The 14,748-nt window shown below is 40.1% G+C and overlaps 1 protein-coding gene across 2 annotated transcripts in view; it reads right to left on the bottom strand.

Moving 5' to 3' along the window:
- Positions 1 to 262: 262 nt before the first annotated feature.
- Positions 263 to 14,748, bottom strand: part of LOC150041315 (NACHT, LRR and PYD domains-containing protein 12-like) — a 51,495-nt gene continuing 37,009 nt past the window's right edge. Inside the window, exons 6-13 of one of the 2 annotated variants that reach the window (XM_090325695.1) lie at positions 14,435 to 14,605; positions 14,146 to 14,316; positions 11,321 to 11,500; positions 10,444 to 10,614; positions 10,165 to 10,335; positions 9,473 to 9,643; positions 9,178 to 9,348; positions 263 to 1,846 (exon numbers count right to left, since the gene is read on the bottom strand). In XM_090325695.1, the coding sequence (XP_090181821.1) occupies positions 1,765 to 1,846; positions 9,178 to 9,348; positions 9,473 to 9,643; positions 10,165 to 10,335; positions 10,444 to 10,614; positions 11,321 to 11,500; positions 14,146 to 14,316; positions 14,435 to 14,605 (1,288 nt within the window). In that variant the 3' untranslated portion in view covers positions 263 to 1,764. The remainder of the gene's footprint in view (positions 1,847 to 9,177; positions 9,349 to 9,472; positions 9,644 to 10,164; positions 10,336 to 10,443; positions 10,615 to 11,320; positions 11,501 to 14,145; positions 14,317 to 14,434; positions 14,606 to 14,748) is intronic. The other variant, XM_090325694.1, reaches the window with a different exon arrangement.

Below are 14,748 nucleotides of genomic sequence, written 5' to 3'. Positions count from 1 at the left end.
GCATATACATTCTACACACATAGAAGTGTGTGTGTGTATGTATATATATATATATATATATATATATATACTTCTACACACATAGCTCTTCAGTTTCCCCTTTAATTTTTACTTTCAAGCATTTTGGGGGGGGGGTGATACTCAAATTTGAACTCAGGGCTTCATGTTTGATAGGCACTCCACCACTTGAGCCATGCCTCCAGTCCTGTATTTTTTTAAGTTCCTAATGTTACTGAATTTTTTAACAGACTGACAGAGACTAGTCAGAGTACATCATAGGGGAAGTACCAGGAAAAGGTATGTCCATCTCTAAAAATCCAAAACGTTACACAAAACGTAGCACACAATAAATGTCCAATAAATACATGATAAATAACTAAAGGTAACAAAGCACTTGAAACAAACTGGGAAATTCTATGTTGACTCTTCTTTTAGAACAGATCTTGGGTTCTTACTGAGAGTTAGCATTTCAAACCAGGGTAAGGAGGACCAGGGAGGACCCTAATGATGGATGAGAACCAGAGGCAGCTAGGGGCATTCTATCAGTCTCTTCATATGGAGTAACTTGTCACTCTGGATCTCTTCCCCTACTAGATTCACTGCCTCCAGCACGCATGCGCACAAACGCACAAATACACACACACAGAGTTCAAATGCAGTTGATGGCAACAACAAGAAAATATTCCTTCAACAACTACACTACAGTACAGAATGATACACTACACACCACACTCATACAACCAGGTACAATTAAAGTAATGCCTAGTGTGGCATAGGAAACATGTTGGGAAAGAGCCCTGGCAAAACTAATGTCAACCTATCCCCATTTTATAGACAAGAAAACTAAGGTTTCAGGAATTCAAGTGCCTTATTCTGGGTTACACAGCTTATCAAATAGATTTCATAGACAATTCTACACTTTAATATGGTTAGCTTGCTTTCTTCTACTTCCACAGTACATTTGCTCCTGTTTCACTGACTGTGCGGTTTTCTTTCTCCCTACTTGTCTCATCTACGGTTTGGGAGAAATTACGCAGAAATGGAAACAGGATTATGTAGAATTGTATTGGGCTCAGCAAGATGCTGTCAGCAAGAATCCTAGGGACCTATGAAGTAATACAAATACATTTGGGGAATACTAGGTATTCAGAAATGGAGCTGAAGCTGAAAATTTGATTTTGTGGCAGCTCACAAAATCCTAATGCAAACATTCATTTTTCCTGTTCCAGTGAGCTGTTCCCAAACACAGCCCTGGAAGCCGGCAGACTTAAAGGCACTGGCCATTGTAATCTTTGCCTACCTCAAACCTATTACTTCTTCAAAGTTCATATAAAGGCTCACCTCCACCATGAAATGAGTCCCTTCCACTCCCATTCATGAATTAAAATTTAATTTAAATCAATATCAGAATACCCACCTGGACTCAAATCTGTAAGCTCCTACTAATGAGCTGTGTGTGTGACAATATCCTTGTCACCAATTTCTCTGAACCTTATCTTTTCACTTTAAAGGATTTTTATAACAGTACAGTAAACACAATAACACAATAAATGAATGCAAAGAATTATTGCTGAAAACACTTGAACTAAAGTGCGTACTTAGTGAAGGCTATTATGGAAGAAATAGCAATCACTGTAGCTTGTTTCTTATCAGCATCTTCAGCAAAGGTGAAAGGAGTTGGGAAAATAATACTGAACAGTTTTTAAACATGGTACTCTATGGGGAGAGAGTTTGTGCAATCCCCTCAGGCACTCTCCTTGGAAACTACCAGGTGATTCCAGGCTTGCTTATTTTTAAAATCTCCATTTTGCTCATCGTTGCTTCACATAAATTATCTGTGTCAATACTGTGAAAAAAGAAAAAAAAAGAATTTTGCACAAAGTCAGAACAGCTGATGTCTGTCTGCAGTACCTTTCCTATTTATAAGGGTAAAATTCCCTTCACACTTGGCTCCATGGCACCCCTCAGTTATCTTACACCTCTCTAAGCCTTAATTCCTTGCCATGAGTGAATTTCCTCTTGTGATTCATCACTCCCATAATCCTCAGTCTTGTCAACACTCTGTTTCATTAATTTCCACTCCTATACCAGCAATTTCTCCCTCTCTAACAAGGATTTTTAAAGGAATAAGCTCTGTATTCTCCAACCCCACAACTCCCTCCATTTATGACTTCATACATCTTTTTGTTGTGCTGGTACTGGGACAGAAACTCAAGAGTCTTGAGCTCCCACTTAAGCTTTTTTGCTCACTTCTGGCCCTCTACAAGTTAAGCTACATCTCTACTTTGGTCTTTCTGCTGGTTAGTTGAAGAATCTCCAAGATTTGTCTGCTGGGGCTGGCTTCAAATCACAATTTCTATTTATTAGCCTCCTAAATAGCTGGAATTAGAGGTATAACCCATTGGTGCCCACTCCTCGCCTCTTATTTGTATAAACTTTTCACTTACTTATCCTCTACCTCTTCAAGTCATTGCAATAGTTTCTTTTTTCACTTCCTATTTTTTTCATATAAAAAGTTGAATTTATTGGGGAAGTAGATGGAGAACTGACCGGCCAGGGACACAGTGCAGACTCGGGAGCTGACACTGTGACCTCACTTCCCATTTTTTATTTAAATAATTTATTAACATTGATTTTTACATCATATTTCAAATGACGTTTAACAAGTATTCAAGAAGGGAATCTCTATACAATCACTGGCACTTAGATTTCAGAACATAATTAAAATTAGGCTGATGGTTTATATGTCATAGATAGATATTAATCTATGTAATAAAACATTATGTCTATAGATTTTTATGTCTATGTAGTTGTGTTTATATTTCCAATACCATGTCCATAGCATTGGGTACGCAAATATTGAGTTTCTAGCCCCACCACACCAGTCAGCCTTGCTAAATCCAACAGAACTGAATTGCTAAATCCAATAGACATGTTCGGTACTCAATAGTGTTGATGATGGCACCTTTCAAATTCACTTTTTCCTTGGATTTCAGAACATGACTCGCTCCCGATTCTTCCTGTGGATTTCCTTTCCATACCCCCACCTTAAAAGTGGCACTACCATGGTATATGTCCCAAACAAATTTCCTCAGGGGCTTTCCTCACTCTTTATAATACCATATCCATGGTCATAGCTACAGTTATGTTTTCATAGGTGTTCCATCCAAGTCCACATTTCTTTTTTTAAATTTTATTTATTTATTTATCTTGGTCATGGGGCTTGAAATCTGGGCCTGGGCGCTGTCCCTGAGTTCTTCAACTCAAGGCTACCCTCTATCCCTTGAGCCACAGCACCACTTCTGGTTTTCTGGTGGTTAATTGGAGCTAAGAGTCTCAAGGGCTTTTGTGCCTGGGCTGGCTTTGAACCATGATCTTCAGATCTCAGCCTCCCGAGTAACCGATTATAGGCATGAGCCACTGGAGCCTGGCCCAAGTACACATTTTTACATCCAAATGTTTACCTACTAGGAAGCTTTCCCCAAGTGGAACATGGATACTTCAAACTCAGTATGTGTATCCTGACTACAAAGGTAAAGTACAAACTCTTCCAAGTATGTAGTAAAGAACAGTTCCTAGGGCTTGTTCAGGGATTTTTTTTTGGGGGGGGGGCGGAAGCTGGTCTGGGGGGTTGAAAGCAGGGCCTGGGAACTGTCCCTGAGCTGTTTTGCTCAAGGCTATTGCTCTATCACTTGAGCCACATCACCATTTCTGGCTTTTTGGTAATTTATTGGAGATAAAAGTCTCAGAACTTTTTTCTGCCCAGACAAAGATCCTCAGATATGAGCCTCTTGAATAGCTAAGAGCCTCCTTCATAGGAGGGAGGGGGTAGAAATGCCCTAGTATTTTTTTTTGCCAGTCCTGGGCTTGAGCTCAGGGCCTCAGCACTGTAATTGGACTTTCTCAAGGCTAGAGCTCTACCACTTGAGCCTCAGTACCACTTCCGGCTTTTTTCTATGTATGTGGTACCAAGGAATCGAACCCGGGTCTTCATGCATGCTAGGCAAGCACTTTAACCACTAGGCCAAACTCCCGGCCCCCCTAGTATTTTTTTTAATACTTAAAAAGTAAGTTTACTTGAAGGGCCAGGAGTGTGGCCAAGAGGTAAAGTGCTTGCTTAGCATGCACAAAGCCCTGGGTTTGATTCCTTCGTACCACATACACAGAAAAAATAGCCGTAAATGGTGCTGTAGCTCAAGTGGTTGAGTGCTAGACTTGAGGAAAAAAACACAAGGACAGTGCCCAGGCCTGGACTGGCAGAAAAAAAAAAGTTTAATTGAAAGTGAAAAGAAAGTATTGAGACTCCCCAAAGAGAAGGGGCTCCAAAGAGGGGAAGTCTCCAGTTCCTTGTTTTTAAATGGAAAAAAGTTAATTTTTATCTAGACAAGTGTAAATAAGTATCCTAGTTATTTATATAATTCTAGGTGACAATTTAATGATATAAAAGTGTAATAAAGCCAGGCGCCGGTGGCTCACACTTGTAATTCTAGCTACATAGGAGGCTGAGATCTGAGGATCAAGGTTCAAAGCCAGCCCAGGCACAAAAGGACCTGAGACTCTTATCTCCAATTACCCCTCAGAAAAGGGGAAGTGGGGCTTAGCTCTAGGGTAGGGCAATAGCCTTGAGCTGAAGACCTCAGGGACAGTGCCCAGGCCAAGTTCTAGCCTCATGACTCACAAAAAAAGCGTAATAAAATATTTAGGATTTTTTTGAGGAATGTAGCAAAAGGAACCTTTTCCCTTCATATAAAAAAATTACATTGGCTGTAAAAAATCAGTGCTAATAAAATCTTTAAAAAATAGTATACTGGGGGAGTTAGACCAATTTTCTTGCTAAGCTCAGACATCTTCTGAGAGTTAAATTAGATACTTTCAAACCCGTGTTTCTAAATTTAGAATTAGGAACACGTAGTAGGATAGGCTAAGAAGTTATATAAGGCCAAGTAAGTACAAAAGAAAAGTATCAAATCCCCTAAAATAAAATGACCTTGAAGAGGTGGGTGCCAGTCAGTGGCTTATGCCTGTAATCCTAGCTGAGATCTGAGTAATGAGTTTCAAAGCTAGCCCAGTCAGAGAAGGCTGAGACTAATAAACAAGCAAAAAAGCCAAGCAAGAGTATGAGTTTCGGGCCGGGAGTTTGGCCTAGTGGTAGAGTGCTTGCCTAGCATGCACGAAGACCGGGGTTCGATTCCTCGGTACCCCACATACACAGCAAAAAAAAAAAGCCGGAAGTGGTGCTGTGGCTCAAGTGGTAGAGTGTTAGCCTTGAGAAAGCCCACGGATAGTACTCAAGCCCTGAGCTCAAGCCCAGGACTGGCAAAAAAAAAAAGAGTATGAGGTTCTAAATTCAAGTTCTAGTACTGGCAGGCAGGTAGGTGCACGCGTGCACACACACACACCTTCAAAAGGAAGCTTCTAGTGTTATCATTGGCTAAAGTCTGGCTCTTTGTGAGCATAGCCAGGATTAGCATATATCTATGTGTGTATGTAAATGTGTATGTATGTATACATATATGTGTACACATATTTATATATATCAGCATGCAAACACACACACCTATTGCTGACCATCAGAATTCTGCACTCAGCCTCCTGAACACAAAGGACACTTTACATAATGACTGCACTTCTGTGTGTAGACTCATCTACCTTGGAGTGCAAATACAGTGTCACTACAGGTATAGGGATCTTGTTTAAGCCAAGGCATCAATGTCCAGTCAACAAGCTTTGGTTGGACTGTGTCAAGCCCATAAAGAAGCAAGAAGTAGCAGAAACATTCATCTAGCTTTGGAAGAAAAACTGGCCCCACCTTTGGGGTCCTATTACTAGGACATGTAAGAAAGTGAAATGAGGGGCCGGGAGTTTGGCCTAGTGGTAGAGTACCTGCCTCGCATGCACAAAGACCCAAATTCGATTCCTTGTTACCACATACATAGAAAAAGCCAGAAGTGGTGTGGTGGCTCAGGGTAGAACACTAGCCTTGAGGAAAGTCCAAGGACAGTGCTCAGGCCCTGAACTCAAGCCCAGGACTGGCAAAAAGAAAAAAAAAAGAAAGTGAAATGACTGAATTTTCACTTGGAATTTGACTAACAGGTCTTATTCATTGGCACACATGGCATATATGATATCCTGATTACCTCCTAGTTTCATTTATTAGTATTTATTGATACTCTGCTTTGGTCTTTCTTTTTTAGAATACTAATCTTCCTGAAGATTCCCCACCTGTATTTTCATCCAATATCATCAACCATGTTTATTTGTCTGGGTACCTTTGCTCATGTCACCACTTAGGATTGGCATACCATTCTTCATTCTTCCACCCATCTTCTTTGATGGAAGTGATTGAGGTGGTGTCTCCTCCAAGAATATTCTGAGCTCCTAAGGTGAGGTTGGTTATATCCTGCCATAGTTTCTTAAATACCCTAGGACTGGTCATTTCAATGCCATCTTAACTTATTTGCCTCTCTCTAGTACTGAGTCCTCTGAAGCACAGAACATGTCTCAAGTCTTATTGTTTCTATAACTCCTGACACTTATGTTTGGGTAATAACTGAGGGTGAACTTTTGTCACTTTAAGGACACAATTTCTTCTTTTCCTTTGCCCTGAATATCTAAACTCCCAGTCTTCATTGAACTACCATCTCCACAAGAGGACTCGTCCTGGGTGTTCTCCTGGATTGACTGCTCTCCATCACATTAAATAATCTTCATCTTCCTTTCACCTTACTGAAATAAATATGTCTTACATACATCCTAACAGTAAAAACATATTTGTGGTCCTCAAATTGTATCTACTCTTTATCCTTTACTTTGAATTCCATGTTCTTTTTGTACACTACCAATTTACTGATTGATAAATTACAGTGATGTGAATGTTGATCTGAAAGCACAATGGAAGCATGCTGGGTTTATAGACAAAGCAAGAAAGAACGGAAAATGGTACCACAATTTACAATTACAAAAGAAATAATGACTTGTTTGTTAAAGATGTCACTTGAAATATGATGTAGTAATCAGTGTTAATAAATTCTTTAATTTAACAAAATAAATAAGGAGCGTGAAATTGTTGGCTGGTGCCTATAATCCTAGCCACCTAGGAGGCTGAGACCTGATGACTGTGATGTAATGCCAAACCAAGCAGAAAGTCCCCAAGAGACTCCATTAATCTGATCTCAAAATATCTGTTGGTAGGAGTGTGGCTCAAATGGTAAAATGTCAGCTTTGAGTGAAAAAGCTGAAAAAGCTAATGGACAGTGCCTGGGCCGGTTCTAAATTCAAGCCCCAGTGTCAGCACACAAAATAATAATATCCTGCCATCCATCCCCTATAAGATACTTCTCCTTGCTGTTATTTAGAATTTATACTGTAGCACACATAGTGGGAGGATTATCAATGCTAATGACTCCAAGTTTATTTGAAATCTCTTGACAATAAACCTGTGTCTATACCTTTCTAAGAAAGATGCATTGAGGGGCCAGGAGTTTGGCCTAGTGGTAGAGTGCTTGCCTAGCATGCATGAAGACCAGAGTTCAATTCCTTGGTACCACATACATAGAAAAATCCAGGAGTGGTGCTGTGGCTCAAATTGTAGGGCACTAGCCTTGAGAAAGCCCAAGAACAGTGCTCAGGCCCTGAGTTCAAGCCCAAGGACTGGCAAAGAAAACAAAAGATTCCCAGTCTTGTAATTGAGAGGTCCTCAGTTCAAGCACTAGTAATGACACAAAACAAAAAAAATATATATATATAGTGAAGTTAGGCTTGGTGGTGCACACATGTAATCCCAGGTACTGAAGATTCAGAGGCAGGGAAATTGTGAGTTCAAGGTCAGCTAGGCAAAATAAGTGAGATCCTGTCTCATAAAAAAGAAAAAAAGAAAGATGCATCTGAAGCCGAGTGCTGTGGCTCACGCCTGTAATCCTAGCTACTCAGGAGGCTGAGATCTGAGGATCAAGGTTCAAAGCCAGCCCAGGCACAAAAAGGATCTGAGACTCTTATCTCCAATTAACCCCTAGAAAACGTGAAGTGGGGCTTGGCTCTAAGGTAGGGTAGTAGCCTTGAGCTGAGGAGCTCAGGGACAGCGTCCAGGCCGAGTTCAAGCCCCATGACCCACAAAAAAGAAAGAAAGATGCATTGGAAAGCAATCACCAGTTCTGAAACAGACTTCACTCTGCTAGCAAAACAAGCTTCTGTTTGAGCCACATTTGGAATCAGGCTTTTATACTGTTTTCATGTACACTTCAAACTATCAGATTGGTTTTGTGCTTGGCCTTTACTTTCCATTATGCATTCCAGTTCTGAATGCCAAAAACAAATGGGCCTTTAGCCACTGGTTAGCTGCCAACAGAGCAGAGTTGTATTATAATTACAAATACTCTGTGTGTCATGCCAGTCTGCTGAGTTGGCAGCTGGGCATTTATCAGAGAAGAGAGGGTTAAAACGTCCATCTTCTGAAAATTTACCACTATGGCTTCATCTCCTTAAGATGTAAATACTCTTGAAATGTCCATACTAACTGTAACCCTTCTGTATATTACCTCTATAATAATACAAACGTTAAAACAACTATGAAAAGATAATAAAAGTATTGTTTTTAAAAAGACAAAAACATGCACACACAAAACCCTCTGACAGATAATAGCGAACTCGAAAGACTTAATTTTATAAAGTGTTTTTGGTAAACTAAGAGTTATATTAACTAAGTACAACTGCTATTTCAGTTCAATCCCCATGCTAGCCTCAAGTGGTCAAGAACCAGTACTGTAATAGTAAGCCTGTTTTTTTTTTGTTTTATTTTTGGTTCTATTTTTGGTTGTTCTTTTTTTTTTTCATTTCTTTTCCTTTTTGTGCCAGTCCTGGGGATTGAACTCTAGCACTCTACCACACTCCCAGCCCTGCTAGCTCTATTTCAAGGCTAAGTATACATTCAGGGAAATGCAGTAAGCATAGACTTAACCATATGAGCCAGGCCAAATAAATCTAGATATTATGCTCTTTTTCCCTGTACGATGTTGCTTCTCCTATCAATGAGGTACAATTTACCTGTTTTCTACTTTGTCCCATGCCCAATGTTTAAGAACAGGTTTTCTTTTCTTCCTTCAATGTAACGGGGTATGACCAATCCCAACTCACCTGTCTCAAGCCCCTCCCTCCCTACTTCCTTTCACCACAGTGACTTACTAGAATGTCTTGAGATTAGATCTTGAGTGGATCAGTGAATCACACATCATTTGTATTCCGAAATCCTTGAAGTTATTTCCACTTAAGTCTAGCAATAATAGCCTCTCGTTTCTGTTGAGGACAGATGCAAGAGCTCCAGAGCACTCATCTGTTAGATGACATTCTGCTATCCTGGAAGGAATAAAAAATTTTAAAAAGAAATAAGCTTCATCCCAAGTTCCCAGTGGCCCTCAATTTCATATACATATCCTGGAATAAAAAATCACTACTACACAAAGAGGTTCCAGGCATTTACCACAAGGTCTGTAATTTGCAAGAAGGGTGTTCTAATCCTTTACACAGGACCTTTATGCCCTCATCGCCTAAGGCATTGTCGCTGAGGTCAAGGTCTGTCAGGTGTTCATTGGTGTACAATGCATTGCACAAGTCCTGACAACACGCCCCGGTTAGGTGACAGGTCCACAACCTATGGGTAAGTGAGGTAGAGAAGGCAGAAGTCATTTCGTTAGCACTGGTTCACATTAAAAACTGTGTTTGCCCATTAGAAAAATCAGAGTATCAGTCACAGGCTGGTATCTCATGCTTGTAATCCTAGTCAGTAGGGTGAAATCTGAAGATCATGGTTCAAAACCAGCCTGGGCAGAAAGACTGAGATGCTTATCTCCAAATAACCACCAACAAACCTAAAGTGGAGCTGTGGCTTAAAGTGGTAGAGCAATAACCTTGAGCAAAAGAGCTTAGGGACAGCACCCAGGTTCTGAGTTCAAAAAAAGAGAAAAGAAAAAAAATAACCTTTGCCCTTGCCTAGCTAAGCAGAAACTGTGGAAAAAGGGTAACTTATCTCTAAATTATTTGGAGAATTATTTGGTGCTTCATTTTTCATTTCCTTGGGAGCCTGAATCACCAGGCCAAGAAATACTCATTTAATTTTTGGAGTTGCTGAAATGGCAGGACCCTCTGCCTATGGTTACCGCCCGTGATACTTACGCCAGATCCTTTAACTGACAGTCAGGTTGTTTTAATCCTTCACACAGCAATTTCAGTCCCAAATCTCCAATTTTGTTATTAATAAGAAGTAGCTTTGTCAGGCTGTGGGTGAAACAAAGGACTTGGGCGAGGGTCTCACAACAAGCTGCAGAGAGGGAACATTCAGAAAGCCTGCAAGGACAAAATCATCAAGGTAGCTATTAACCACAGTGGCACTGAGTCCCACTGACCCCCAAATGCCAATGTCTGTGAGAAGGACAAGGATCAGCAGAGACTTACACAAGATTCTCAATTATGCTGTTTGTATGCAGCACACCTTCACAGAGATGCTGTACTCCCGTGTCCCCCAGGACATTGGCAAACACAAATAATTCTTTTAAAGTCACACTCCTTCTCAAGAAGGAAGAAAGCTCCACACAGCTAGCATCTGTGAGGCAACATTTGCTCAAGCTACCCAGGAAAAAAGAGAAGAAAAATCAGCTTCTGCCATCATTTTGGCTTCCTGATATTCTTCTACCCTGCCTCTTTCTTGTGAGTTCCAGTTCCTGTCCCACGTCCTTCATACATCTTCCTCGTGAGGTCACCAGCCTACAGTGATCTGTCTTTTTCCTTGGGCTCATCTGATGACTTTTAAATGATTTCATAGAATGGAGTACAAATCTACACATCCTTAAGGGCAGCTCTGTGATTGGAAGAACTTCTGGTAACTTTTTTATCCTCAGCTAGCCCCACATCTACTATGGGTGCATAGCAGGCATTTTTTATAGTTAATATTTAATTAATGTCATCCCAATAAATGCTAAGCTGTGGTGTACTATAAATAATAGGAGACACAGGACAGATTTTTGAAGTCATGTCATGAGTGCACCACTTAGTTCTGTGGTGCTGGACAAGTCATTTCTTCTCCATCCTGTTTCTTCACCTGGACAAGGGTGATAAGAAAATCCATCTTGGGCTGGAAGCATGACTCATGTGATAGAGAACCTGCCTAGGCATCCTGAGGCCAGAAGTGCAATCACCTGTGCTTGAACCTTACCTTACCTGATTATTGTAAGAAATGAGTAAAGGGAGATGACTCCTGGCAAGTGCCAAGCACATAGCAGACACTTAACAAAGTTAATAGTTATTAGATGATATCAAATACTAAGAAACTTACTCTAATTTTTCCACTTTACAGTTGTAATTTCTGAGACCTGCACAAAGATACTTCACCCCTTGGTCCCCCAGGGGATTTTCGCTCAGGTCCAACTCAGTGATGTGTTGATTGTAAATAAAAACAGAGGCGAGATACTTGCAAACAATCTCTGAGCTTTCTGGCAGAAGGCTACCACACAACCTACAGATGCAGAGAAAGAATTGGACACTTAAGTGTAGTGCTCATTTCCACAATTATATATAAGTAGAGAAATCAAGATCCACAGATACATGATCCCAGTCTTGAGCATGACCCAGCTTCTTACCACAGGAAGGACTTGTAAAATGCTTCCAAAACAATGTGTCCTACAGTGGGAACTCAAAAAAAATATTGACTGCCTGAAAAAAGGGTCAGGAGGGAATACTGATCATTTAATATCATTTAAAATTCTTATATTAATATAGCACTCTATCTCACAGCTTCTTTTAAATTGCAAGAAGGAAATTCTATAATCATTTGTTAGTAAATGTTATAGTCAGATCTTTTTCCCCTCTATCTAAATGCTTATTACTAATTACTCTGCCATTCTTAAGAGAGACTCAGCCCATTATCACCCACATAGAATCCCTCTTCTTGGCATGAAGAGTAATGCTATTCTTACTACCTACTCTATCTTCTCATTTCCTGTTTTTCCACATTAAGTGGTGGAATTCCTTCAACCATTTCCCCTCAACTGCAAAAATTTCTAGATACCACAGCATTTAAATGCTTCATTTCTTCTTAACGTGTTCTAAACTCAAGATATATTCATAATCTCCCTATTTGTATTTGTTGTGGTAATGGGATCTGTATTCAAGGCCTCACACTTGCTAATAAGCAGGTGCGCTTACCACTAAGCTACATCTCCAGTATGGTTATTTTTTTAGACAGGCTCACTTCCTGCACAATCTACCACAATCTACCTATTGGTAGCTAACAAGTGCACACCACCTATTGCAACTTTTCCTTCAAAATGGGTCTGAAGAACTGTTTTCTGGTTGGCCTTGAACCATGATCCTAACAACCTTGGTCTATCATATAGATAGAATCACAGGTATGAGCTACTGGCATTTAGCAACGTTCATAGGCTTGAATGCCAAGCCTAGTCACTGTCTCTGAGCTGTTTTGTTCAGTGCTGGCACTCTACAACTTTGAGCCTCAGCTCCACTGTCAGTTTTCTGGTGCTTAATTAGAGATAACAGTCGCATAGCCTTTCCCACCTAGGATGGCTTTGAGATCCTTAGATCTCACCCTCCTAAGTAGCTATGATTACAGGCATGAACCACCAGTTCCTGGCTATAATTTAGCAATTTTAAAGACAGCATTTTGTATACAATGAATTTTCATCTTTAGAAAACTTTAATACTGAAGAGCCTTGCATTACAAAAAGTAGGAAGAAGAAGCAGAGGAAGAGGAGGAAAAGGAGGAGGAGGTGGAAACGGAGTAGGAGGAAGAGGAGAAGGAAAAGAAAATCCAACACTGAATGCTCATACCTATAATCTTAGCTATTCAGGAGGTTGAGTTCTGAGGATCACCATTTAAAGCTAGTAAGGAAAGTATATGAAACACTTATCTCCAATTAATTATCAAAAGAGCAGAAAGTAGCTGGGTCCTGGTGGGTCATATCTGTAATTCTAGTCAGGAGGTTAAGATCTGAGGATCACAGTTCAAAGCTAGCCCCTGGAAGGAAAATCTATGAGACTCTTATTTCCACTCAACCATCAGAAAACTGGAAGTGGCTCTGAAGCTCAAAGTGGTAGAGCACTAGCCTTGAGGAAAAGAGTTCAGATATAGTACCCAGGCTGCAAGTTCAATCCCATGACAACCACCACCAACAACAACAAAAGCATAAAGTAGGGGTGTAGCCCAAATAGTAGAATACCAGACTTGAGTGAAAAAACCAAGGCCCTTGTTCAATCCCTGGTACTGGAACTGGTATGTGCATGAATATGTACACGTATTCACGGGTACTGTTATTTCTTTTTTTCCAAACATAAAGACTGTGAGGATTACTTTTATATGTCAAGTTGGGTAGGGTACATTTCCCAGATATACAAACACTTTTTTACATATTTCTATGACGGTATGTTTCAGATTGCAGTAAGCATTTAATCAGCTGACTTGAATGAAGTGGGCCTTGTCAAATCAATTGAAAGCCTTAATAGAAAATTAAGACTTCTCCTCAGAAGAGGATATTTCTTCAGCTGCCAGAATCTGAACTTGAACTGCAGAATAGGCTCTTCTCTAGGTCTCTAGCCTACCCTACAAATTTACCTTCCTTCCAGCCTCCATAACCACATAAGCCAATCTTTGGAATTAATACAATAATTCTGTTTCCCCTATCACTACTCTACTGGTTCTTTGTCTGGACAACCCTATGACATATATAACAAATTACTAAGAACATCATGGGCTTTGAAGTCACATACATTTGAGTTTTGAGCTGTGTTTTTGCCATGTTTCTTTAGGCTAATGAGGTTATGCTTCCATTTCTTCCTTTGGTAAAATCAAAATAATAATCTGGACTTATTAGAGCTCATCTGTACATTAAAAGAAATTATACAAGCATTCGCCATAATGCTTAGTACACAGAAATAGCTCAACAAAAATGTGAGCTATTAATATTTTTGCTGATAAGTGTCACTTAAAAACTCTAATCCTAAGCTTGTTTACCTAGAGACAATTTTAGGGACCATTGCTTTTATCCTTCCTCTCTATGACTCCTTGAATTGTAAATTTTGGTCACAAGTTATTAGTGTTAAGTTGTATTATTTTAAAAACCTTACTGTATAATGAAAAATACTTACTTGAGCTTCTGTACTTTGCAGTTTGGATGTTTTAAGCCTTCACAGAGCATCTGCAAAGCTGAGGCTTCCAGTTTTGTCTCATTAAACTCTAACTCAGTGAGGCACCGATTGGTGGTGAGAACAGCAGCCAGCACTCCACAAGAATCAGAAGAAATAAGGCACCGGTACAATCTGCAGAGAACCAAAGAATAATCCAACTATCTTAGTTGTGGCTCTAAACCCACAGAAACTGAAACTGTCTAAAAACAAAATATGAACATAAATAACAAACCACCCTGTGAAGAGTTACCTCAATGTCTGCAACGTACAGTGTGAGTGAGTTAATCCATGACAAAAATGTTTCATTCCTGAATCATCCAGTGTATTCTTTACAAATTCCAACTCTGTCAGACACTGGTTGGTGTCAAATACTGAGGAGAGGTCTCTACCACAAGCATCTGTGAGGTGACAGAAAATCAATCTGCATGAAGGAAAAAAATTCAGTTAAGACAATATGGTTCTCGCCGGGCATAGTGACTCGCGCCTGTAATCCTAGCTACACAGGAGGCTGAGATCTGAGGATCAAGGTTCAAAGCCAACGTCTGGCACAAAAGGACCTGAGAC

The sequence above is a fragment of the Megascapheus bottae genome, chromosome X, assembly GCF_031878675.1.
Source record: "Megascapheus bottae isolate mThoBot1 chromosome X, mThoBot2.hap1, whole genome shotgun sequence".
Taxonomy (NCBI): domain Eukaryota; kingdom Metazoa; phylum Chordata; class Mammalia; order Rodentia; family Geomyidae; genus Megascapheus; species Megascapheus bottae.
Note: the sequence above shows the minus strand (reverse complement) of the source record. Positions and strands in the feature narration are given on the sequence as shown.